This window comes from Salvia splendens, chromosome 3, assembly GCF_004379255.2.
Source record: "Salvia splendens isolate huo1 chromosome 3, SspV2, whole genome shotgun sequence".
Lineage (NCBI taxonomy): Eukaryota > Viridiplantae > Streptophyta > Magnoliopsida > Lamiales > Lamiaceae > Salvia > Salvia splendens.
In genome coordinates, this window is record NC_056034.1 from 699256 (window position 1) to 724249 (window position 24994).

The 24994-nt window shown below is 39.0% G+C and overlaps 1 protein-coding gene and 1 non-coding gene across 2 annotated transcripts; both read left to right on the top strand.

Annotated features, from left to right (window-relative positions):
- The first annotated feature begins 7659 nt into the window (after positions 1-7659).
- On the top strand, positions 7660-10315 carry LOC121794162 (subtilisin-like protease SBT1.4). Its single transcript, XM_042192206.1, has one exon. It carries the CDS (start codon positions 7747-7749, stop codon positions 10108-10110), a length of 2364 nt encoding a protein of 787 aa, XP_042048140.1. The 5' UTR covers positions 7660-7746; the 3' UTR covers positions 10111-10315.
- A 672-nt stretch (positions 10316-10987) lies between these two features.
- Positions 10988-11069, top strand: TRNAS-GCU. Its single transcript has one exon. It is a non-coding gene; the product is annotated as a tRNA-Ser (tRNA).
- The last annotated feature ends 13925 nt before the right edge of the window (positions 11070-24994 follow it).

Sequence of the window (24994 nt, forward strand, 5' to 3'; positions counted from 1 at the left end):
ACCTCACTCAAAACCTCAACTCTCCCGAGTTCTATTGTATTAAGGTGTGAATTATTCTTCTTTTCGGATTAATTATTTCATCTCCCGATTAATCTAATTAATCATACACAATCAAGTGGTGATCAAGCAATTGAGAGGAATAAACTCAAGAACAATCAAATAACTACAAGAGTAAGGCAAGAACAAAATCAATCGGATAAAAATTATGAAATTAGTGCATCATCACCAAGAATTCTACAACAAATGTTTAGCTACTCATGTTCATCATAAAAACCATGTTCAACACATTGGAATTCAACAAATACATGAATAAAAGATACTCCATCCGTCCCACATTTAGAGTCACTTTTAGTTATGGCTAGGGTTTTAAGGAAGAGTTGGTTGGTGTAATAAATAAAGTGAGATGGTAGAATGTGTAATAAATGAGGTGAGTTGGTGGAAGATGGGTCCCTTTTGACTTTTTGGATTTAAATGATGTTTTGGTTTATTTTAATATTGATAATGGCATTTTGATGTAATTTTGATGAAGAATGGGGTAAAATTGTATGTCCAAATATTGAAAATTCTAAAAGTGACTCTTAAACTGGGACGGACTTTTATGGCAAAAAGTGACTCTTAAACTGGGACGGAGGGAGTACTAAGTACTCCTGTGAGATCGATCTATAGACTGAAGCTTCAATCTTCCGATGTGGACTCTTCAATCTTCAATTCTCTCTCTCAAAGGTGTGTTTGGGGTGGTGTGTGAGTGTAGGAGGCGTTAGGTGTGGAATGATTTTCGTCCTCTGGAACCCTAGCCTTTTTCTTCTTTCTTTTCTTTTTCGTCAAAAATCGCGTTTCAGCTTGCAAACGCGTCAGAGCACAGTACCCGGTCGGGTGCAATTATTGCACTGTAAATTCACCCGGCTGGGTGTCCCTTTTAGACCCGTAACTGGACTTCTATTATGCCTGGCCGGGTGCTATTATTGCATTGTAAATTCACCCGGCCGGGTGTCCTTTTTCGTTCCTCCTCTGCCTCTGAGTGTAATGTGCCTCCTTTTCTCCTCTTTTTAGCTGTTTTTCCTAAAACACTCAACAAACACATAAAACTCCGAAAAGTAGAGTCATTGGCTGGATAAAGACGATTTCAAGTGATAAAGTCGGCATTTAGCACTTCAACATACCAATTACACCTATGAAAATATGAGTTTGTCAGTGTTTGGCAATAGCCAATAATGTTCAAGGAAGAAAAATAGCTACCCAATTAATCTTATCTTCTACACCCTTTATTTCACTCATTTTATTCTAATGATAAATAAGTCATTTCTTTATTTGAAAAAAATCAACTATTTTAATCTCCTCTATATTATTGACCATTCATATATTATATGTGTGTGTGTTAAGGTCCTTCGCAGCTTTTCAGTCCAATGTTCTTATCTTGAATTGGATGGTTGTGATAATTTGCATTATTTGACGAAAAAATTGCATTATTAGTTGGTGTGCATTATTCAACTGAAAATCTGCATTATTACACTATAATGGTGCATTATTAGTCGGTGTGCATTATTCAACTGAAAATCTGCATTATTAAATGACACGTGACATCAATCTAACCGTCGGATGACAAAATCGTGGGGCTGAGATTAAAAAGAACAATAGAACAAAAGATACAAAAAGAAAATGAATACATCCATATATATATAGGGTAGTGATCTATGACAAGCACCCCTTAACCAAATAACTAGAGAACAAATCACAGCCACAAGATTAAGAAAATCAAGGGCTGGTATTAATACATGCAATTTTAGAATTTAAAGGAGAAATTAGTTCTCCCTCTCACAAATTTACTCCACAATAACGAAGTGGGGGTATAATGGTCATTGGCAGCTAAAATTAGGTTACGTCAAATTCAATTCTCAGCAGAAACATGGCTTTCTCTCAATCTCTGCAACTTCCATCGCTTGTTCGCTTACACAAATCTTCAACCCTAGTTCGATTCTCTTCCCTCCATTCATCTTACACGAAACGCTCTCTGATCCCCAAACCAGAGCTCTCTACAATAGAGACTTGGCTTTCGATGCTGCCTTTTCTTTCTCTCCCCAGGTACACCTCTGGCAATTATTATCTCAAATATACATATTTTTTCTTACTTAATTTAGTACTATAATTCAAAATGAGTGTGTGTTTTGTTTGGTTAGGGAATGGAGGAGCAGCTGGGAGTCACAATTGGACCAACTGCAGCAACGCAATTGTAGGGAGAGATCGTCGTGGGGGGCTAGAATGCGAAACTCTACTAATTAGTGGACTACAAATTAATTTATGTAGATTAAAATAATTGTGGATGAATCTAACTATCAAGTATAGTATGAATGTATATGCAAGCTAAGTTGCAACGTCGTGAATTATATGAGCTGTTTTTTTGTTGCTTGTTGAAAAAAAGTTCTCTCTTCTCTCACAACAGTGAAGTAAAATCATGCTAAGAGTGATGTGTTTTGTAAACAAGAGTATGTAAAATCATGCTAAAAGTGATGTGTTTTGTAAACAAGAGTGAAGTAAAATCATAATAAGAGTGATGTGTTTTGTAAACAAGAGTGAAGTAAAATCATGCTAAGAGTGATGTGTTTTGTAAACAAGAGTGAAGTAAAATCATGCTAAGAGTGATGTGTTTTGTAAACAAGAGTGAAGTAAAATCATAATAAGAGTGATGTGTTTTGTAAACAAGAGTGAAGTAAAATCATGCTAAGAGTGATGTGTTTTGTAAACAAGAGTAAAGTAAAATCATAATAAGAGTGATGTGTTTTGTAAACAAGAGTGAAGTAAAATCATGCTAAGAGTGATGTGTTTTGTAAACAAGAGTAAAATAAAATCATAATAAGAGTGATGTGTTTTGTAAACAAGAGTGAAGTAAAATCATAATAAAAGTTATGTGTTTTGTAAACAACAGTGAAGTAAAAAAATATTTCCTAAAATATATATAGGGAGTAAAACATAAATATAATTAATTTACACATTTTGTTTCAATAGTAAACTCCATTGATAAATATGACGGATTAAGAAAATGCATATTGTTATTTCATTTAGTAAAGTGGACTCAATTCTATAAATCGGAGGCAAATAGAGTGATTATGAGTAAACCACCCAAAATCAAATCGAGCATACCAACATTTGAATCAACATTGAAGGTTTAAAAATCAAAATTGAGAGTAGCAATCACCAAAATAAACATTGCATCTAAGGAAAAAACATAAGAAGTTCAACGCAAGTGCGTGGTTGAGGGAGGTGGTGGGCCTTTTGGAGCGTGCAAGTTCCTTCGACGCAAGTGCGTAAAAGGGTGCGTATTTGCACCGTATTTCGACTCCGATCAAGGCGCGGCCCACTTCGCCTCCGTGCACAGGGTCTTCTGGCGCCTCCAAATTGTTGCTTCGAATTCCGCCGCACTGCCTCCTCGACGCCGTTGTCACGCTTTGCAACGAGGCCCTCGCTAAGTGTATAACTGATTCAATCCTCTCTTCTCCTGCTACGCCATTGTTTGAAAGGTGATGGGGAGAAGGAGATTTGGAAGGTGAATTGAAACCGCGTAAACTTTAAATTTCATAATTTCCAAAAATACCCTTGGCGTATTTTATATTATTAAAATAAATAATATTTGTTCCATTTATTTGTGTGGCTGAGATTTGTTCTCTAGTTATACACTTAAAATTAGTTATATCTTGATCACAAACCTATATATATATATATATATAGGGTTGTATTATATACCAAACTAGTTTTAAACACTAAACGCCAAACACATCATTATATAATAATACGGAGTTCATTACAACTTTATTTGTAGTTCATTATAGGGAATTTTGAGGTTTAAAAACAATGACATCATCATGCATAATTTAGAAATCTGAAGTTCATTATAAGTTTGTTATTAGTTCATTATAATGGACTCCGGGTTATCATATAATGATGTTGTTCGGCGTTTAAGGTTTAAGAGTGGTTCTGTATTGATCATAATCCTATATATATATATATATATATATATATATATATATATATATAAAATTCTTTATTCCTTAATTTATTTTATTTTTTTCACTCAATATGAAATACAATTTTCTTAAATTATGTATCTAAAAAGAAAGTGCCAAATGAGATGAAGGGATTACTTTAAATTATAATACTCATTTCCAAAAAATATGAACACTTTCCATTGATCCGTCCCATGAAAATATCATCTTCTATTTTTGATAACTTATTTCTCACTAATGAAGTGGGGCACATCATTCACTAACAATACTCTAATTACTTTTTTCTTTCAATCACTCTCTTATTTTAATAATTGTGCATTAATTCTTATATCATCTCAAATATTCTTATTTTTAAGGACGGAGGAAGTAGTACTAATATTTGATGATGAAACGAAGTTTAGTTGGTAAAAGTATTTGATACGATTATTATTATTATTATTATTATTATTATTATTATTATTATTATTTAGTTAGTTAATTATGGATTTGCATATCTTTTACATATCTTTTGTCTTACTCATTAAGTTAGTATCCACTATTATAAATAGTGGACATTGTTCTTTAGTTCAATCATTCAAGAAATATCAATTATCCTTCTATTTTATTCTCTCTTACTTTCTTTCATTTCAAACGTGCAAAACGCACAAAACCCTAATTTTGACGTCGGATTGATCGACGGGCAAAAGCTCCCGCGACGTTCGACGCAAAATCTACGGGTTAAGGAACTTCATCCTTAACAATTGGCGAAAAACTGACGTTGGTATATTGTAGCTTGTTTGGGTTTGCCTTGTTGATTTGTGAATGCTACAATTATGAAGCAGGGGTTTTGCCTGGAATAAAAAAACAGTTTTAAAAAATATATATCTCGTATGAACTATGACCTCGCCCACATCATTATTTTCCTTGATCATTTGAGCATTTCTGCTTGTGTTATAAATTATATTGTCGTTCATGCGAAGGTTTTAGTCTTTTCAGCTTTGTTTTGAAGTTCTTTCTTGAGGTTAATGCTTGTATTATATTGTATGAACCTTGTAATAACCTCGTTTCGTCTTTAGTAGTCCGTGTGTAAGTCTAACACTTCATTCCTGCATTTAACATAGTAAGTAAATTGAGTGACAATAATTCTATTCCTACCTAAATTTGATATGATGGGAGGAGTTTTGGCCCAAAGGTGCTTCCAATGGTAAGAACTAGACTTTCCACTTTCTGTATGTTGTGTGTGGCATGTAACTTACTTTGGCAGGAGAGGCGATGCACTCAAGGGACGGATCGGGATGGATACATAAATGGGAGACGGGAGCATGGTCGCCCTCCAGTTTTGGTATGCTCCTAATCTCAACTGTCCTGTAGTTCTCTCAATCTGATATTCGTTGTACGACAACGTGCAAAGAGCCTTTCTCTTGACTTGAGTCTGCAAGAAAGAGAAGGATATGCTTTGATCCAATTTTGCAGCAATCACATAGTATAGTGGATTTTCTCAGCCTGTATATTTTTGTTGCAAACTATTTGAGGTTGCAAACTTCCCATTGTGTGTGTGTGAAAGGGATAGAGCTTGATTGAGATTATGTATAAGATTGCTTACTACGGAGTAGTTACATATATGAAATAAGTATAAGATCTTTTTTAAGGGTCATGGGGTTTTGGTTGGGTTAATTTTGATATTTGCTGCTAATCTTATCCGAATGTTACCTAAACTTCTAGGAATAATCATAAACAATATTAAAATCTTCTTGTTAGGATTTGAAGTTGTAATTTAGTCATAATTGAAGTGAAAGCACATGCTTTGAACTTAATCATGTGAACGCAACTATAGTATACTCTTGTTAGTAGTATAAAACAAAACAAGTTGCATTATTCAAAAGTTTCCCATAAATTCCCCCTTAGTATTTTATTTTTAAAACATGTGCTAGGTAGTATTTTTTTTTGTTATAAGGAATAATATAAATATTAATATTGATAAGATAAAGATTATATTCCTGACGATTTTATCTTTAAGTGAACAAGTGGACCAATAGTCGATATGTTCCAAAATTAAACAGTTATGATTCCTTTATACATTTTAATTTTACTACTACTATAATTTCATAATGTGTTTGTTCATATATCATAATTGAAAAACATTTCGTACACACTAATCGGATGAGAAATATTGTAGGTAACTTCAAAATTGAAAATAGTTGTTATTCTTAATATCATATTGAAAAATACGTATATATATTGGCAGATGACTCTCAAAATTTTAAAATCAACAAATATTAGTACTCCTCTTTCCCTGAAAGTTTGTCCCATTTTTCTATTTCCGTTTGTCCACAAAATTTGACTCATTTCACCTTTTCACCATTTTTGGTAGTGGACCTCATATTTCACTAACTCATTCCTACTCACATTTTATTATAAAACTAATACTTCATCCGTCCCAGATTAAGAGTCACTTTTTGCCATAAAAGTCAGTCCCCGTTTAAGAGTCACATTTAGAATTTTCCATATTTGGTCATACAATTTTACCTCATTCTTCATCAAAATTACATAAAAATGTCATTATCTACATAAAAATGTCATTATCTACATTAAAATAAACCAAAATAAAAATCAAACATTTAATTTCACACTCTATCATCTCACTTCATTTATTACACACTCCAAAAAGTCAAAAGGGACCCACCTTCAACCTACTCACTTCATTTATTACACACTCTATCATCTCACTTCATTTATTACACACTCCACCATCTCACTTCATTTATTACACTCTTCAACTCTTTCTTAAAACCCGAGCCAAAACAATAAGCGACTCCTAATCCAGGACAGAGGGAGTACTATATAAAAGTATGACTCACATTCCACAAACTTTTTCAACTCATTGTTCATTACATTTCTTAAAATCCATGTCGGGTCAAAGTGGGACAATATTTGAGGGACGGGGGGGAGTAATATATTTTTAAAACGCAACTTGACTTGGATGATTAAGAAAATAAAACAAAAACAAAACAAACCCATACCTAATTTATACTCCATACTCCATTGGAGAACTAGTAGTATGAAATACTCTCTCCAATAAAGGTTCATTTTGTTATTTTCATCCTTCCATCAATACAAGTCTCATTTACTTTTTACCATTTTTGTTAATGTACCTCGTATTCTACTTATTTTATCTCACTCACATTTTATTACTCCATCCGTCTCAATTAAGTTGAGACATAACTTTTGGGAACAGAGATTAAGAAATTGTGTTGAAAAGTAGGAAAGATGAATAAAGTAGGAAAGATAAAGAGAGAGTAAAGTAGATAGTGGAATAAAGTAGGAAAGATAAAGAGAGAGTAAAATAGATAGTTGAATAAAGTAAGAGTGATTAGATGTTTTGTTTTTTTAAAAAAGAAATGACTTAACTTAGTTGGAACATTCCAAAGAGGAATACGATTTAATTTAGTTAGGATAGAGGAAGTATAAAACTAACATATAAATATAGAATATTGCTTCCATTAACCTTTTCTCATCCATTTTCTATAACATTTTTTAAAATTAATGCTCAATCAAATATGATCTTATAATAATGAACAATAATGGCGGGAGAGAGTAACTTATAAGCAACGATTTTGATTTAATTCAAAATATGAAAGTATCTCCAAAAGATATTCATCAACGAATGGGCTTCCCCCACGTGGCCCAATTAAAAGCCTCCAATCACTCAGCACTCCCACTTTATAGGGCCCGCTTTAGCGTCGCCGAATATTCATTCCCACTCTCGCACAGAATGAAGCCTCCACCAAACACGCCCCTACTCTCTCTCTACTTCATCACTCTCTCTCTCCTCCTCCTCCCCTCCTCCGCCGTCTCCTCCTCCGGCCAGGAGACCTTCATCGTCCACGTCTCCCACTCTCACAAGCCACTCACATTCTCTACCCATCGCCATTGGTACTCCAGCATCCTCCGCTCCCTTCCACCGCACCACCGCCCCGCCAGAATCCTCTACACCTACGACCGCGCCGTGCGAGGCTTCTCCGCGCGTCTCTCCGCCGATCAGGCCGCCGCATTGCGCGGCGTCCCTGGCGTAGTCTCCGTCGTCCCCGACGCGATTCGCCAGGCTCATACCACTCGAACTCCCAAATTTCTAGGTTTAGCCGATTCGTTCGGTTTGTGGCCGAATTCCGACTACGCAGATGATGTAATTGTCGGCGTTTTGGATACTGGTATCTGGCCGGAGCGGGAGAGCTTCTCCGATGAAGGTCTCGGCCCCGTACCGGAGCGATGGAAGGGGAAATGCGCGGATTTCCCCGATTTCCCTTCGACGTTGTGTAATAAGAAGATTATTGGCGCCAGTGCGTATTATTTAGGTCACGAAGCTGCTAGAAACGAATCGACGGATGAATCGAGCGAATCGATGTCCCCGAGGGATACGGAAGGCCACGGCACGCACACAGCGTCGACTGCCGCCGGAGCGGTGGTGAGGAACGCGAGTTTGCTCGGATATGCGAAGGGTGAAGCTAGAGGAATGGCGATTAAGGCGAGGATCGCGGTTTACAAAATCTGCTGGACGAATGGATGCTACGATTCGGATATTTTAGCTGCGTTTGAGCAAGCGATCGAGGACGGAGTGGACGTGATCTCGCTTTCCGTCGGCGCTTCTGGCTACGCGCCGCAGTACGATGAGGATTCCATCGCGATCGGAGCTTTTGCAGCGACGGAGAAAGGAATCGTCGTTTCGTGCTCCGCCGGAAACTCAGGACCTGGCTCCTACACTTCCGTCAACATCGCGCCGTGGATTTTGACCGTCGGAGCTTCGTCGCTCGACCGCGAGTTCCCCGCCGATGTTGTTCTCGGCGACGGCAGAGTGTACGGAGGCGTCTCTCTATACTCCGGCGATTCGCTCGGCGAAGTTATGCTTCCGTTGGTTTACGCCAAGGATTGCGGAAGCCAGTACTGCTACACCGGCGAGCTCAATTCATCGAAAGTCACCGGAAAAATCGTGATCTGCGATCGCGGCGGCAATGCGAGAGTGGAGAAAGGAGAAGCCGTCCACGTCGCCGGCGGGGCCGGCATGATCATGGCTAACCTAGACGATTCCGGCGAAGAGCTCCTCGCCGATGCGCACTTCATCCCCACCACAATGGTCGGAGCATCCGCCGGAGACCAAATCCGATCCTACTCGAGCTCAGATCCAAATCCAACCGCTACAATCGTCTTCAAAGGAACCGTCATCAGCAATTCCCCTTCCGCTCCCCGCGTCGCCTCGTTCTCGAGCCGCGGCCCGAGCTACCGCACCGCCGAGATCCTGAAGCCGGACGTGATCGGCCCCGGCGTCAACATCCTCGCCGCCTGGACGGGCCACACCGGCCCCACCGGCATCGAAACAGACACGAGAAGAGTCGAATTCAACATCATCTCCGGCACGTCGATGTCGTGCCCCCACGTCAGCGGCCTGGCGGCGCTGCTGAAGCAGGCTTATCCGTCGTGGTCGCCGGCGGCGATCAAGTCGGCGCTGATGACCACCGCTTACAATGTGGATAACACCGGAAAGAATCTCACGGACCTCGCCACCGGAGCTGAATCCAATGCCTACATCCACGGGACCGGCCATGTCGACCCGAACCGGTCATTGGATCCGGGTTTGGTTTATGATTTGGAAATTACAGATTATTTGGGGTTCCTCTGCACAATTGGATATGATTCAAAGAGAATATCCGTGTTTTCGAAAGATGCTTCTTCGTTGGATTGTGATAAGTTGGGATTCAAGAATCCTGGAAATTTGAACTACCCTTCGTTTTCGGTTGTTTTCAGCGGCGGCGAGAGCGTGATCACGTACAAGAGGACGGTGAAGAACGTCGGGAAGGCAGCGGGCGCGGTGTACGAAATGGGAGTGGCGGCGCCGCTGGGGGTGGAGGTGAGTGTGTCGCCGAGCAAACTTGTGTTCGGTGAGAATGAGGAGAAGTTGTCGTACGAAGTCACGTTCAAGAGCAGCGCCGAAGCCGTGGATGCAGCCGGATTTTCGGTGGTGGATGGAGAAAAGTCTGCGTTCGGGTGGCTGGAGTGGAGCGACAGCGGTGGCCACCGTGTGAGGAGCCAAATCGCGGTGCTATGGAAGGAGAGCAGCGGCGCCGCGGCGGTGGCGGCAATGTGAAGTTGTTGAGGGGATTGTTGTGCTCTGTTGTTGTTAATCTTGTGTGTAAAATAAGGATTTAAAAGCAAAGGGAGAGTGTTGTTTTCATGTAGGATTTGAGATTCTTGATCAAGATTATGATTATTGGAGGTGGAAGAAGCCAATATATTTGGATTTATTGCATTTTTATAAAGTATAAACCCTTGAGTTTTCTGTTGTTATGTAATCAAATTTGAGTCTCTAAAACTTTTCAATCATGTCGCTATGCTGACTTTATTAAAAAGAAAGTGTTTGTTGCTTTCTTTCGATCAATTCAATAATAATTAAATCGATTAATTGAACCAAATAACAACCCACTACATAATTAGAATCCAACTTTAACTTTAATGATCATAAAGTAAATGACTTCTAAATTTCCACTGCAAGTATCTAATCTGCAAAATTAAAAGTTTCCACACAATTAGCTTTAGATTTTGATAAAATTATTTAAATCTTTAATCAAGCTATGACTATCATAAACTAAACCAACATACACCAACACCAATATTTCCATTAGAGTTAGCGCAATTTGCATAACTAAAAGCTTTTGCTCAAATCTACGCTAAATGGATCTTTTTTTTGGATTTTCATTGGAGATTAGGAATAGATGGACTCTCTATATAGGACTCGTCATCACTACTTTAGCGACTTGGCCGGTTACTCGAGATTCTCGATTATTTCATTTCCAATGTACAGTAGACAAATAGGTATTTTCTTCTTGAGATCTTTTACTTTATTTTCTCACGAGGGAGTTAGAATTAATTCCCGTTTAATAACAAGCCTAAACGTATTTTCTCCGGGTGTCGAAGATAGTGATAGAAGGTATATACCTTATTATTATAACCGTAAGTTACAGACCGTCGCTTTGGCCGAGTGGTTAAGGCGTGTGCCTGCTAAGTACATGGGGTTTCCCCGCGAGTGTTCGAATCACTCAGGCGACGATTTTTTGTAACTTCAAAATATTTTTCCTCAAACAGAACTCAGAAGCCCAATTTTATATGAGATATCTAGAATTATTGATATTTTTATTTTAACCTAGATACTACTCCATATAGTAGAACTTTATATGAGATATCTTTAAGCATAATTTTCGTTTAATGCACATTTAACACTATTTGTTTTATTCTACACATTTAATTTGATTATGATATATTGAAAAGTGTTATTGATATTTCTAATATTATATTTTTCATAAAAATATTTTATTTAAAAAAATCAAATAAAAATTAAAATATTAACATAAAATATAATTCGAATCTTTTGATTTAAATAAACAATTCTAACAAGACTATAATTTTGAATTTTTTGAAGAAAAAGAATCTGAAATCGTTATGAAGAAAGTTTATGTAGTTTTATTTTGTATATTAAATGGAGAGAGTAAAATAAGAGAAATGGAATAAAGTAGAAATAAAATTTGTTTCTATTTTAGTAATGGATCGTTTTAATTGTGAAAAATTAAAAAGGAAAGTGAGTAATTTATGGCAACATTTGGGAAGTAGTATTCCTTCTCATGCATTGGCAAGCGTAGGTCAAATTTTCGAAATTAGTGAACTTCTCAACAGAGCTGTATTTATTTTAAGCCTGTGTCGCTTCATACCTACTCAGATTAATTAATCATCATAATGTGCCAGTATATTTTTCCTTCTAAAATTAATCGCATAAATTAAATCCGACCAAAATTTTGAAATGGAGTCTTAATTTGATCTTGAAGTAAGCTTTGTATCATCAAAATTGCTAAACCCCAAATTTGAACACGCAATCATCATTAATCCTTGTATTTTATTAATTAGGTAAAGTTTGGATTTGTATTCATGTCTTGGCATTGCTTATGTGTTTGTTTGCTACAAACAAAGTGATTAATTTTTATGATCATTACGTTGCAATTATCGTACCAATGAATACATTTTGTGCATATCACTTTAACATGGAGTAACTCTCATGATTTGGTAAATAAAAAATGAAAAGAATAAAGCTATGCGGCCATAATGTGGCCGGCCATAAATTAATTAAATAACATAAAAAAGTTGATTTTTTGGTTTAATACAACTTGATTTTATCATTGCGTTTAAATTTACATGTTATTACATGTAAGCAAAGTTTCTTTTGTCACAAAAATAATACTGATATTATAAATAATGGAGATGTATATGGAATAAGGAAAAATATTAGTAGTAGTAATTGAGTCTAAAAATTTTTATAAAAAATTGCTCATGAATATATGAATTTTCTATTGAGTCTAAATACAATAATTTCACATATTTCATTGTGTAAAAAAGATCTAGATTATATATGATTTTTTCTGTTGAGTCTAAATTCAATAACTTTCACATGATTTCATTTTGCCTAAAATGATCTTGAGTATATAAGTTTTCTATCGAGTCTATAAACAATAACTTTCAAATGATTTCATTATGTAAAAAAGTACTCTTGATTAGTAGTATATGAATTTTCTATTGAGTCTAAAATCAATAACTCTCACGTGATTTCTTTTTGTACAAAATTTGCTCTCAAACTCTCAAGTATACTAATATTCTATTGCCTGATTTTATACAACGATTACCCTCATGAAATCTCTACATGAATAACCTTATGAAAAATATCAAAATATAAGTTGGACAACATCATGTATTTCCTTCGTTTCAGTAGTGTTTCAATCATTTCTTTTTGAACAAAATTCAACCTATTTTAAAAATATCCCTTACTTTATAATCTCTTTTATTCTTTTATATCTCTTATACTTTTATACTTTATTCACGTTCCACTTAATTCACTATCTATTTATCTTGGACTCCAACAGAAAGTGAAGGCGCATTTAATACAATTTGCCAAAAAAAAAGGAAGCAACACGCCAACAACATGTATTTACGAAAATGCCCTAGTTAGATCTATACTCCCTTCATTCACGAATAGAAGTCCCGTTTTTCCATTTTAGTCGGTCCGCAAATAGAAGTCCCGGTTCACTTTTACCATAAATGATACTAGAGTCTCACATTCTACTAACTCATTCCACTCACATTTTATTTAAAATTAATATATACAATTGAGACTCATATTCTACTGACTTTTTTTCAATCACTTTTTTCAATGTTTCTTAAAATCTATGTCGCTAAAAAATGAGACTCCTAATGGCAAACGTAGGAATAAATTTAACTTAATAGGAGTAGTAATGTCACACCACCAAACTTTATCCCTATATAGTATATAAATGCTCTATAACCACTCTATATGTCAACACTTTTCTCTCTCCATTTCCACCCAAAATATGTCTTCCGAAACTGCCCCCCTCAACCCAAAAAGCCTCAGCCTCAGCCTCCGCCTCAGCCGCAACTCCGCCACCCCCTTCCGGTGGAGCCTCGGCCGCAGACGGCCTCGGCTCCCCACCGTTCGCCTTGGCAGGAAAAGGTCCCGTCACGGCTTTTCCCTGCCGAGGCTCTACAAGAAGGCGAAACTCAAGTGGAAAGAGCTCCAGTATTTGAGCATCCTCAAAAAGTTGAAGAATTACTATAAAGGATTTATGAAGGATTTGATGGATGGAAGCACTACAATTGAGTCATATCAGCAACGCATGTTTCTAGAAGCTTCTTTCGGTATTCCGGTTATGGGCCTTTCAATGAACAGTTATCACTCTAGTCATCGACATTGGTGAGTGAAGATTGAACTCATATTTCTCATCGTATTTTAAATAATTTTGAGAAATTGTTGCGATTGTAATTTTGTTTCGGAAATAAAATGAAAGCAAGGGTAAGATCTATCACTTTCTTTTGTATTACAGATCATGTACAAATTCAATTAGTTTGGTTTTTCTAGAAATTCTTCTTACATTTGCATGTTGTTATGTGATTTTTATGTTTAAAGTATGTTCAGACAACGAATCTCATAATGATGCACAAATCAAGAAAGTCAAAGTTGATTAATCTTTTAAGCAAGTTTCAAGTTACAAGAAATAAAAAAAAACTATATTTCTTAATTAACCAAAATAATGTGCAAACAGCTATACTGCACATGTATCTCAAAATTGGAGTCCACAGCTAATTATGGTATATATATTTTCATTATGTGTAGTAGTAAATTATTTTGATAAAATAATATTATAATCAAGATCGATATAATAATAGGCTTAATTGAAATGAAAATTGATATGGTATATTTATTTTTCCTGCCGATATTCCGATTATTGATATGGTATATTTATTTTTTCATGTGAGCAATCACATATAATTAATTTATTAATTTTGTAATTAATTTATTGATTTGTAAAATTGATATACAAAATCAGAATTTTAAAAAAGTTTAGAAATTTATATGGAAAAATTGAGTTATATTTCAATGCGTCGTTTTAGAAATTTGGAAATATGTGCAAAAAACACGTATAATATACTCCACAATTGATTTCCAAAAAATAGTTTATTTTATAACTTGAAAATGAAAAAATAAAATAAAATACGTAACATAATTATTAAAATTAGAAAAATCACCTGTCATTTAGCCACTAATTTAAGTTTCAATAATGTAACAGAATACATGCAGAAATATTATTTATTTACGACAAATATTAAACAATCATTGAACTAAAGTAGAAAATAATCTGACTATATCATCAGTGCTTCCGTCACCTTTATATTTTGATCCATTACCTTTTCTCAATTATAAAACCATGTCACTGTCGTGTGCTTATTTTAATAAATCTTTGTCGTCAAGTATATTGAACACAACTCAAAATAAACAAGTACTATTGAACACAAGTTACACAACTCAGAATTAAATTAACAACATACAGCCAACTTCCAATATATTACGATTGTACTAATAAATTTCGAAAATTCATGAATTGTGATAAATTTTAGTACTATCTTAGTAACTTAAAAAGTTAGACGGATAGATAGTGAAATTTGAATTAGTTTGTAATTATCTAATGTCGATTTTTGTGAAATTGTATTTAATATGATAATTTGAAAATCAAATTATGTTAATACACAAAATGACGTGGCTTAGTTGTAAAAATTAACAATACGTTACTCCCTTGTATGAATTTTTTCTTTTTTTCGATCTATTCTGAAAAGTATGAATATTCTAATTTTAAAAACTCTTTTCTCTTTTTAATAAACTATGAATCATTCTTCACTAAAAATATTTTAAAAACTTTTTATATCTATCTCTCCTACTTTACCAATTATGCATTAAAATTCATGCCAAACCAAATGTTCATATTTTTCGAAGATAGATGGAGTATTATACAGTACATTGACAACTGATTTTTCCACTGAAATAATTGTAAATAAATCTAAATTTTGTGATTTTTTATTCTGGCGTTTAAATTTGGTGATATTGAACGAAGTTCATGATTTTTTGGACAATTTGACACATTAGGATAATTCACAGAAATATTCTATAAAAAATACGCTATAATAGTATACAATAACAATATGTAACGAAATTATAACAAATTATCACGAAATAAATTGGCTTGTGAAACGCCTACCCCAAGTACAATTTCTTTAATTTATTCAATGAAATAGAGTTAAATATTATTAAAATCGATATAATAAATTATCATATACTTTAATGTATGCTAGTGTATTTTCTTATTCCAATTTTTACTTCGCTGTTGTTTTATTTGATATGGGGAAGAAGATTTTGAAGATAACGGTTCGAGCATGGCTTGTGCAATTGACAATTTAGTGTACTTTGAATAAGGAAGTTCAGAGGTTCAAGTTGACACTTTTGTTTATCTATATGTATCCCTTCCCAGATCTTAAGATGTTATTGTCATCGTATTCACTAGGCTTCGATTCTCCTTTTTACTGTCTGAGAGACCTTAGATTGGTGTATGTTAACTTCGAAGATGAAGTGATTCATTACTTTCTTACATCGTGTCCCAATCTTGAGAAGTTGTACATACAATACTCTCGTATCTTAGAGAATATTAAAGTTGTTGATCCACCAAGCTTGAAAGTTTTGTACATAAGAAGTTGCATCGAGTGGAGATATCTGCTGCCAATCTTGTCTCATTGACATTGGGGAGGAAAACAATTTGGTTTTGAAGAGAGTTCCGAATTTTTGTGTGTTAATTATTGATGATGATATCTGTATTTCCTTTGTTTTACAACCCAAGCAACACTCGAGCTATTCAGCTCGGCTGGAAAAGCTCATATTGGATTTTCGCTCAGTGAATGGAGTAAACATACACAACCTTATTCTTTGTTCATATATTCCATTTAAATTTGTTCATATTTAACTAAAGATTGCCATTTTTCTGACTATGTAACTTTTTTCCCCTCTCAGGTATACAATATACCAATTGTTGCTTCTCCTGATTTGCCCCAATTATGCTCCCTCAAACAGCTGGAAGTGCAAGTTCACACCGGAACCCGTCAAAGCCTTCTCTTCTTCACATCGTTGATCAAGCCATCTCCACAATTACGCGATTTTAGGATTGAGGTGAACTAAATCTGTAGTTCCTTTCTTGAATTGATTTTGTGTACAATTTCATTTGCAAAATGTCTCTGATCTTCCTCAGACTTGGTTCAGTCTGATGTTTTCGAGATATATAATCATAATTTGCTGCATAGTGTTGACTCGATTTTAGGGTGCTCTGCTTTCATTCTATCGGAGTCTTTTCTCGAACTTCTCAAACATCACAAGTATACTGTAGTGGCCTCGTAGATATTCTGGTGCAGTAGACACCTGTAAGGTCAAGACTGTAATTCAGCTTGTTGTAGTGATTATAACACAAAACTAGTTAAAGAATCACTAAGCCTTAAACTTGATTGAGAAATTCATAATCATCATAATTGGAATGATCACTTTTATGGTATGTTTCCCATCTTAAGAGTGCTATTATTGATTTAGACAATGTCTTATCTGTGTGTGTTGATTTCATTTTTGTCACAGGTGCATTACTCAAAATACTCGTCATATTTGGTACTCCTCATCAACTCTATCCGTACAATTTCACTATAGTCGAGTTTATTGTTTTCTTTTGAAAAATAAATCTTCCTTTCCTAACACGAGTTTGTAAATCGGCCGATCTTCATCATGACAGGGATATATAAAGTTGTCGTTTCCTATTGTAAGTGCTGCAATTGCTGTGAAATTCGTACATAGTATTCTCAAGGTGGTTGAAATTGTGGGCTATGTTGGGTGCTCGGTGAAGAAGAGTTGCTGTTGGAATTGATCAAGATTGTTCCATTGATTGAAAGTGTTTCCATTGATACTGAGACTGATTACTACGATCTACACGAAACGGGGAGGCATTTGACGGAGATTGTGGCAACCACACGAAACGAAGCAAAAGAGCGTGCCAGACATTTCGTATCCAGCTTTCCGAAGCAAATTGAAGCCATCGTGATATGATAAACTGATGTAATCGAACTTACCATATGTTAGTTTCTAGCTTTACCTTGGATTATGCAGCTCATTCATGCTTGATTTTGGAGGAAAAAATGACTGATTTATTTACCTTGGTATTTTTAATCTTTTTTTGTGTGAGAATTTACTTAGATACCTGATGGAGTACGAACTAAACAAGCCCAACAGCAGTGACGGCCCATCAGCCCAAAGCCCAAGGAAGAGTATCAGTTCAGCATTACCAAAGAGTTCGGCCCCAGCCTACAGCTCGGTAAAAGCCGACCAGTCAAGCTCTACTCTCAGATCGGCTAAAGCTGCTCGGCAATAGTTCAGCAGTTCGGTCTCAGTATTCGACCGAACTGGAAGATAGTCAACTCATGCAGGATCACATGCAGGATAGTGGACCAAGTACAGAGATAGTGGACTCATGCAGGATCTCATGCAAGATAGTGGACCCATGCAGGATCTCCATGACCTCCACGACATCCACAACCATCATTAGTGGTGAAGCAAGCCACGATCTTAGTTCAATGTATAAATAGAACTTAGATCAGATAGAAAAGGGAGGTTCTAAAGAAGCTCTCGAGAGATCAAATATCAAATAGCAAGTCTGTATTGTAAGCTGTAGAAAACAGATCAAGCAATACAACTCTGCCCTCTTTTCTTCCCGTGGACGTAGATTTACCTCAGTAAATCGAACCACGTAAATCTCTGTGTCGTGATCTGCATCTTCCTGCATTCATCACCATCAAAAATTCGCCAAACCATCACTGGCGCCGTCTGTGGGAAACAGAGAACCAAATTTGTGATAAAGCGAATTTTTGACCCTTTTTCCACCCCAAAAAAATGCATACCAGATCACATACTACCCGTAATACCGTTCGTGAAAACCATGAGGAAGCTAGTCCAGCCCGCAGGTCCGGAAAACAACCTCGGGAGACATCTACTTCCAGTTTTCACGATGAAGGAACAAGCCGCTCAAAAGGTCCACACACCGAGTCTTCCCAGCAGCCTGATTTGAATGAGGCTGTCAAGCTGTTCTTGGCTGAGAAGCAGGATGAGTTCTTAGCCTTCCTGCAAAAGAGCCAAGAGCCGAAGACGAAAACGGTGGATTCTCCTTCCTCATCCAGACATGAAAGTCACTACCGCAGTAGTGCCGTGTCTTCCAGGAAGAAGAATCCTCAACCCCGACATGTTCCTGTTCCTCCTCGGTACCGGAATCACAGGAGATCTCCATCTCCTCCATACCGAAGAGATGTCGGGTTCGCCATGTACGGAGCATTGAAGACTCCGTTCTCGGACGATATCACCCGAACTCCCCTTCCACAGAACTACCGAACTCCGTCGATGACTTATGACGGGTTGGTGGATCCTCATGACTTCCTGGGACGCTATCAGTATAACATGGCGAACCAGGGTCTCAATGAGGTCCATATGTGCAAGCTGTTCCCCGAGCTGCTTATCGGGAACGCGAGAAGGTGGTTCGATAGCCTCCCCCAAGGCAGCATTAGATCTTACCGAGATCTAATGGATGCTTTCCACAGGAGGTTCTTTCAGAAAGCGGAAGCCCGGATCACTTCGGCTCAGCTGCTTTCTATACGTCAAGGTCGCGACGAAAAGATCAGCGACTTCATGACGAGATTCCACAAGGAATGCCTACAAGTAGATGATCTCAACGATCTACTTGTCATTTCGGCATTCCAAAATGGAATCCTGCCCGGAGCTCTCTACAGAAAACTCGTGGAATGCAGTCCGCAAACAGCTCAAGAGATGTGGGACATTGCGGACAAGTTTTCTCGTGCCGATGAGGCAGACCGTCGAAAACGGTCTTTAGACAGCTAATCTAGAGAAGACAAAAAGAAGCCCGATCATAGCGATCAGAGGCTTCCTCGCCGAACACCTTCCCCACCAAAGGAGGGATAGCGGTCATCCGAGGTGATCGAAAAAGAGCAAGTGTGTTCGCAGATTGCGCTTAAAAGTGCCGAGCAATCAGTTCGGCACCATCAAGCATAGCAATCACAGCAGCCGGAGTCAGAGGCAGGCGAAATGACCGAAGTCACACCGGAGCCGAGCTCGATGGTGTACGGCACTGAAGCCGTGATTCCGGTTGAGATCGGCATACCCAAACTCAATTTCTCCTCAGAAATGAATGGTGACGGACTGAGAGCCGAACTAGATCTTGCCGAAGAAAGAAGAGAATTGGCCTGCATAAAAGCAGCCAAGTACAAGGAACAAGTAGCCCGGTATTATAACCAAAGGGTGAAAAAGCTGCAATTTCAAGTGGGAGATCTCGTCTTGAGAAACAACGAAGTAAGCCGAGCAGAAAAGCTGGGCGAACTCGAACCCACATGGGAAGGTCCATATCGGGTGTCAGAAGTCCTCGGCAAAGGGTCTTACAAATTGACTCACGTGTCAGGAGCACAAGTACCCCGAACATGGTACGTTTCCAACCTCAAAAAGTTCCATTTGTAAGAGACAGTCCGGTCAGTCTGTCTTGTGTCTAGTTCGGTCCTAAGGCTATGTGCGTTTTTGTCTCTATGTGCTTTTTATTTGTCTAGGTGTGTTTTGTCTGTCTATGTGCGTGTCGTCTCTTACAAATGTTGCTGAGGTATCTTGTTCTTCGAAGGCTGATCCCCTTTTTAGAACATATATAAGCCTACGATTGTGAGTCCAAGCTTCTGAAGAAGATACAAGACCACAATTCGGCTTAAGAAACAAGCAGTTCGTCTGAAACGAACTGCAACAATAAGCCAACGATTGTGAGTCCAAGCTTCTGAAGAAGATACAAGACCACAATTCGGCTTAAGAAACAAGCAGTTCGTCTGAAACGAACTGCAACAATAAGCCAACGATTGTGAGTCCAAGCTTCTGAAGAAGATACAAGACCACAATTCGGCTTAAAAAACAAGCAGTTCGTCTGAAACGAACTGCAACAAATGGATAGTCCGATCCACGCGATAAAACTCGCCGAATTAGGACAAGGGAAAGTCCGATCCAAGCGATAAAACTCGCCAAATTAGGACACAAGCTTAGTCCGGTCAAAGAAATTTATTTCATCAGACCAAAGACGAGTCCGGTCAAAGATGTTTATTTCATCAGACCAAAGACGAGTCCGGTCAAAGATGTTTATTTCATCAGACCAAAGACGAGTCCGGTCAAAGATGTTTATTTCATCAGACCAAAGACGAGTCCGGTCAAAGATGTTTATTTCATCAGACCAAAGACGAGTCCGGTCAAAGATGTTTATTTCATCAGACCAAAGACGAGTCCGGTCAAAGAAGTTTATTTCATAAGACCAAGGACCAAGTCCGGTCAAAGAAGTTTACTTCATAAGACCGAGGACAAGTACGATGAAATTTTTTCGCTAAGCTGTAAATACACAGTGTTAGAAGCGAAAACAAAATTTCATTTTTCAAATCTTGTTCGGCACACAACTCCGCTACCCTACGAGATGGCGTTACGCTATTACAAAGGACTATTCTACTGTCCAGGGTTGCTAAAGTTGAGCCATCTATTCACAAAATCCTCGTGAAGCTGAGTTCGGGCGTTCCAGGCAGCTGCAGAATAAGCAGGTCGACGAGATGCTCTAATCGACCTGCCACCTCTTCTCTGAGCCCGGGAAGCCCTAGCACCTCGGCGGCGAAGAGTCTCTTCACGAAGCATTTGCCGATCTTGCTCACTCATAACCACAGCTCCTCTGCGAACTTCAGTCCGTCCTCGACTTGACGTCTCTGGTTGTCCCTGAGTTCGTTGCTGACTTGGAGTAGGGTTTTGAGCAAGTGAATCAGAGGTTTGAGCTGGAGTACTAGCATCTGTTGACAGGAAATGCCTGAGGAATCTCTCAATTGAGGGACGCCGGGAAAGAACTATGTCGTACCGAGAAGCCCAGCGCCGCAATGATTTCACGACTTGTTGGCAAGCCGAGCTCTCCAGCGCATTGTTCCTCCGGAGTACATGATATTCCTCCCACAGTTCGTCAACTCGTTCCTGAACTTCAGAGATGGTCATTCCCCCACTCCTGCAGATGAAATCCTCATACGCAGTCCTCTCAGCGACGGCAGTGTTCAGCTCGGCCTCCAGATCCTTCTTTTCGGACTCTAAGTCCTTATTATCGGCCTCCAGCTTCATTGAACGAGCCAAGAGTTCGTCATTCTTCACCTGGTCAGCTATGGCTCTTTTCTCAGCTTCGTCTAAAGCCGAAGAGTACAGCCGCTTCCAGTGAAGTACCTCCAGCTCCTTAAGAGTTCAGAATATAGAGCAGCTATGTCAGTTCGGCATTTCAGATTACTGAGCAGGTAGTAAACCACAACAGGAGTAAAAGAGAGTACGAAAGGCTATACGAAGACACAAGAGCAGAAAGAAGAATTTTTTCATTCATAAGAAAAAAATTTTTCTACACAAGGGCTTCAAGGCCGTTTTACAAGAAGGAAGAAACTAAACTAAGAGAAGGGAGACGAAATCATACTCCGCCAGCTTCGTCTCCGCCTTCTCGGTGAGGTTCAGCTTCCTTCTCCTTGTCTGCTTCAGCTTCAGCCTCGGCCTCCCTGCTCTCCCCAGCCTGCTCGGCGCCACCGTAGCCGATCTGCTGCGCCTCCTGCTCGGCCTGCTCATCGCCGGTCTGCCGCTCATGCTGCTCGGTCTCACCCTCTCCGTGGAAAATTGGAGCGGGTGAAACTGACCCTATGGAGGCAAAGATAGCCTCCATATTCTCATCGCGGTCAGCTCGGCAACTACGAACTTGGTCCGCAGAAAGCAGGACCGAGGACGAAGCAAGCTCCTCAAGCACCGGCAGACTCTGGAGCCGAGCTGCTATCTCCCGGCCGTACAGCGGCAGGACGACTTCAGGCCCCTGCTCGGCTTTATCGGTCATCAGTTTCAGAAGATCACCGACAAAGGCCGAGAATTGGTTGCTCAGAAAGAGTTTCTCCACGAAAGCACGGAGAACCTCTCCTTGGGCAACCACGGCGGCAGCATCCCTCCGTTTCGTCTGCTCTCGCTGGATGACGAGCTGGTTTTTGGCAAACTGAGCTTCATCCTGGACCGAGATCCTAGCAGCTCTGGCCTTCTCAAAGTTGGCCTCAGCCTGTTCGGCCCGATGACAAGCAGCCGCCAACTTCCTCTGCATCTCAGCATAGTCATTGGACGCTTTGGAGAGTTCGACGGCGACGAGCTTGGAGAGCATATCGTTCCTCTGAAAATGGATAAAGAAAAAAGTCAACAGAGGGCACCAAAAATACAGGAAAGAAGCAAAGCCAAAGAATCAAGAAGACAATTCACCTCGGCGAAGTCCGTGGGCCATGCAAAAGGCTCACAGACATTTTCCGAAGGGGGCCCCATGACGATGTCTCTCTCCGACGCTCTTGGGGGCTTCTGGGCCTTCCCCTTCCCCTTTGCCGAAGTCGACTCCGGCTTCTTCGGATCCGAAGAGGTTTTTTGTCTCTTCGGAGTCCTCTCGGCATCAGACGCCGAGCTGGTGGTTTTCGGCCTCTCCGGCTCCTTGGACTCCGAAGATTTGCGGCTCATCTTATTCAGCATGTACACTGCCAAAAAGCAAGAAAGCAAGGTTAGTTTTCGCCACTAAAGCAGTAAAGCATAAAAAAGAAATCCTCACCCTCAGTTTCTTCGTCCGAAGACGAGATATTGAACACGAGGTCGCCCTTGACGAGCTCAGTTTCCGAGTACTGTTTCCTAATCATAGGAATCTTATTGAGCTCGCCCTCGAGCTCGGCCAACGGTTCTAACCGAGGATGGGGAATCACGGACTTCGGCCCTCTCCAAGGAAAGCTCGGAGCCGAAGTCCTATTATAAAAAAAGAAACGGTTTTGCCATTTCGGCCACTTGGTTTTGCAGAAGGCCCTAAAAGGCTGTAAGGGGATCAAGTAAAACCAAGATCCCTTCCTTTTAAACTGGAAAAAATTAAGGATTGCCCGCAGAGACAGATCCTTATCTAGCCTACGGAGTTCGGCAGCAAAAGCCGACAAGTGCCTCCACGAATTCGGAGTCACCTGACCTAAAGGGAGTTGAAAAAAATCAAGAAGCTCTACAAAAGGTGGGGGAAGAGGGAAACGAAGCCCGCATTCTAAGCAGGCTTCGTAAACGGTGGCATAACCCTCCGGCGGGTCGTTAGCCCTATGATCATCGTCGGGAACCACCGCCTTCCCCCCGGGTAAAAAATATTTTTCGTGTAGGGATATCACGGTGTCCTTACTCAAGACGCTGTGAAAGTATTCTACAGTCTTCTCCCCGGACTCTTTCCGGCTAGAAGACCCCTTGCCCCCTTTCCTACCGCTACCTAACTCAGAAGAAGAAGAAGAAGACATGGTTCTTACTCTTTGCAAAATCTGAAGAAAGTCTGAAGAAATTCTTGAAAGCGGAAGGAAATTTTTTACGCAAAAGAGAGAGATTGCAGAAGAAGCAATAGCAAAAAGTGTTCAACTGATGAAGAAAGGACGTATTTATCAGATTCGGAGAAGATTTCAAAATCATCGCACCGTTTCGAATCCCACCTTTTCAGGATTCAACGGCCGGATTTTACTGTCGCATTTAATGCAGTCACGCGCAAGGCACGTCCCCTGACGTCAGCCTCCCCCATACCTTTATCCAGAATGCCGAAGTGACTCGCTTCGCCGAAGTGATTCACTTCGCTTTTCGGGGGGGGTAGTGATGGAGTACGAACTAAACAAGCCCAACAGCAGTGACGGCCCATCAGCCCAAAGCCCAAGGAAGAGTATCAGTTCAGCATTACCAAAGAGTTCGGCCCCAGCCTACAGCTCGGTAAAAGCCGACCAGTCAAGCTCTACTCTCAGATCGGCTAAAGCTGCTCGGCAATAGTTCAGCAGTTCGGTCTCAGTATTCGACCGAACTGGAAGATAGTCAACTCATGCAGGATCACATGCAGGATAGTGGACCAAGTACAGAGATAGTGGACTCATGCAGGATCTCATGCAAGATAGTGGACCCATGCAGGATCTCCATGACCTCCACGACATCCACAACCATCATTAGTGGTGAAGCAAGCCACGATCTTAGTTCAATGTATAAATAGAACTTAGATCAGATAGAAAAGGGAGGTTCTAAAGAAGCTCTCGAGAGATCAAATATCAAATAGCAAGTCTGTATTGTAAGCTGTAGAAAACAGATCAAGCAATACAACTCTGCCCTCTTTTCTTCCCGTGGACGTAGATTTACCTCAGTAAATCGAACCACGTAAATCTCTGTGTCGTGATCTGCATCTTCCTGCATTCATCACCATCAAAAATTCGCCAAACCATCAATACCGATTTTCTTTGTTTAGTTACTATGCCTTTGAGCAGAGTCATGTTTTGTGTAAAATGTAAATGCTTTTTTCATGAAAAACAGAATTCAGAGTTGTTAAGTATTTATGTTGTGATTAAATACTTTTTTCATGAAAAACTGGAAAAAAGTCGACATTTATCGTTCCAAATTTTCAAACTATCATCAAATTCACGCTTATCCCATTTCTCGTTCTCAAATTATTGATTTACGTACCAATTTTAAA

Excerpts from the sequence above, each read along its gene's own strand:
- LOC121794162 (XM_042192206.1), top strand. The coding sequence starts at position 7,747 with ATGAAGCCTCCACCAAACACGCCCCTACTCTCTCTCTACTTCATCACT.